This window comes from Populus euphratica, unplaced genomic scaffold, assembly GCF_000495115.2.
Source record: "Populus euphratica unplaced genomic scaffold, PopEup_1.0 scaffold6555.1, whole genome shotgun sequence".
Lineage (NCBI taxonomy): Eukaryota > Viridiplantae > Streptophyta > Magnoliopsida > Malpighiales > Salicaceae > Populus > Populus euphratica.
The window spans coordinates 1-2,310 of NW_011506324.1; the positions used below are offsets into that span (position 1 = coordinate 1).

Here is a 2,310-nt window from a genome sequence, read left to right on the forward strand (position 1 = left end):
AGGAACACTCTACAAAATATTCACTGGACTCTTAAGTTTCTCTTCTGCTCACACGACTTGAAGTGTTATTTTCTGTGACATAGGTGGAATGATGTCATTGGCTGTGAAATCAAAGACAAATGATCTAGTTAAATGTGTGGTAGTTGATGGTGGAGAACTAAAATCAAGGCGCCATTTAAACGTGCGTGGGAAAAGTGCAACTCTGCCTTCAATTACAGGTCTTACCTGTTTCAATTTCTTTTTGTATAACAGTGATGATGTGGAGATTTGATTCTTCATTTTTCCTCTGCTATTTTCTGAAAACTTCAGGAGAATGATTTTCTGTTCTGTGCCAGGATGTGCCTTGTGCACACCCCGTGCATGTGTTCATGTGCTAGAGTTCAGGTTATCTATTACTTTGTATCATAATGTTTAGTTCCTGTTTAACTGTTTTTTGTGGCCTTTATAGGCAATGGTTGCTCGTGGAGACCTTGGTGCTGAACTTCCAATAGAGGAAGTCCCTTTATTGCAGGTAATTGAACTGCATGTGACATGTCTAACTAACTTCCATGTTGCACATAATACATGTGTCAAATTTTCTCTGTGGGGCTTGATTAGAATGGAAAAGTTTGAGGACTCACCACTTTCTTGGAGATATTGAGAAGTTACTTCTGAATCTAAGAAAAAAAGATTACACTAGTAATAGCTTAAAATGAATTCTAGAGATCCATCATATGGGTCATTTTTGTAGTTTGTCTACACGCATTTTATTTGGTGGATTTAGTACATGATGTATTAGGAAGGGTGCATAGCGATTCATAAAACCAACCCCAACAAGTTTAAAATCGAGGCTCAGTTGTTTTTGTTGTTGTCTAAATACATGTTATTTCTTAGCAATACCTACTCACGGTGCATGGCTTATCCAACCAGGTAAAATTATAGTAGGTGAAATGGCCATCTGTACCTGTATGTAGCCTTGTTAACTGGCAACAACACTTACCCTTTTAATACTTGTCCTGTTTAGAGTTTAATCACAGTACTTCAGTTCCTTGTTTAATCAAGAGTTGCATGATCTTGCAAACAGGAAGACATCATTAGAAGGTGTCACAGTATGCAGAAACCAGTTATTGTAGCAACAAACATGCTGGAAAGCATGATTGGTCATCCTACACCAACAAGGGCCGAGGTTTCAGATATAGCAATTGCAGTACGTGAAGGTGCTGATGCAGTCATGCTTTCAGGGGAAACTGCCCATGGAAAGTAAGTGAACATGGTTCATATCAAGTGATTTCACTGTTTATGTCAATTTAATAATATTATGATGGCAGTCCTTTTGTTGCTTGGACTGGAATAAACTACCACCCTGTTTATTAAAATTGTGAGTTTTGTTGTGAAATTGCCTATTGTTAGGCCTCTGAGCGTTTTTAAGTATCTATCTGGTAGAAGTAGAACAGAACATTTCTGACATTTATAATGCATGGCTTGAGTTCCATTGCTTGCATTACCTTTTCCAAGGAGTAAATTGATGTTTTGCTTGAAAACTGCGTTGCTTCTTCTTCGTTTTTTATCTGTCCTTTTCTTCCTCCTCCGTGTTGGATGACAGAACAGAAAATGGCAACTGGGATATTTTTCTAGCCAGTGGAGATTTGGCTCAAACTTGCAAACTGCTTTGTGTTGCAGGCCTTCCACCATCATAGGATATATGGTCTTACCACTCAGTTGATTTGGCTTTCACCTTCAGTGTAGGCATTTTCCACTGGTCTACTATTGCCGCTTACTGAGTGCCATCCATTTCCAACCATAGCAATAGTTGCTGATGATTGCCACAATCATGTTTCAGTTGACTCAATGTCAGTTGTCTGCTATTGCTGGAAACAATCACCAATCACCAACTACCTGAATCCTGTCTATAATTGTGTGAACATATGATTCTTTTTTACACTGGATCAGAAAATTGCAAAAAATTATCTTTAAAACATGTTTTCCATTAAAAATATTTTTCAGTCAGTACATTTGATGAGCTTATTGAGTTATATAATTAGAGAAGTTTCCTTCATTGTTTTAGAACTTATAAGACTCCGGGAACACAATATAAGTTTGGGTTTCTTGCTATCTCTTTTAATCTCATAGCTCATAATTCATTTAGCTGGTCAAATGAAAGGAACATCAAGATATAATATCGATGATATCTGGGTGAAGTTTCTGTATGGTGATAAGTAGCTCAAATTATTTCTCTTTTTCACATAGATTCTTTGGTTAAACTTATGTTATCCTTAACTGGTTTAATGGCATGCTCAGGACCATGTTTTCACTTATATCGCTTTTGCAAGT

The 2,310-nt window shown here is 37.1% G+C and overlaps 1 protein-coding gene across 1 annotated transcript; it reads left to right on the plus strand.

Annotated features, from left to right (window-relative positions):
- Positions 1-343: 343 nt before the first annotated feature.
- LOC105120314 (pyruvate kinase isozyme G, chloroplastic-like) lies at positions 344-1,935 on the plus strand. Its single transcript, XM_011018486.1, has 3 exons — positions 344-511; positions 1,064-1,239; positions 1,660-1,935. The coding sequence occupies exons 1-3, from the start codon at positions 452-454 to the stop codon at positions 1,700-1,702; spliced, it is 279 nt and encodes a 92-aa protein (XP_011016788.1). The 5' UTR covers positions 344-451; the 3' UTR covers positions 1,703-1,935.
- Positions 1,936-2,310: the final 375 nt, after the last annotated feature.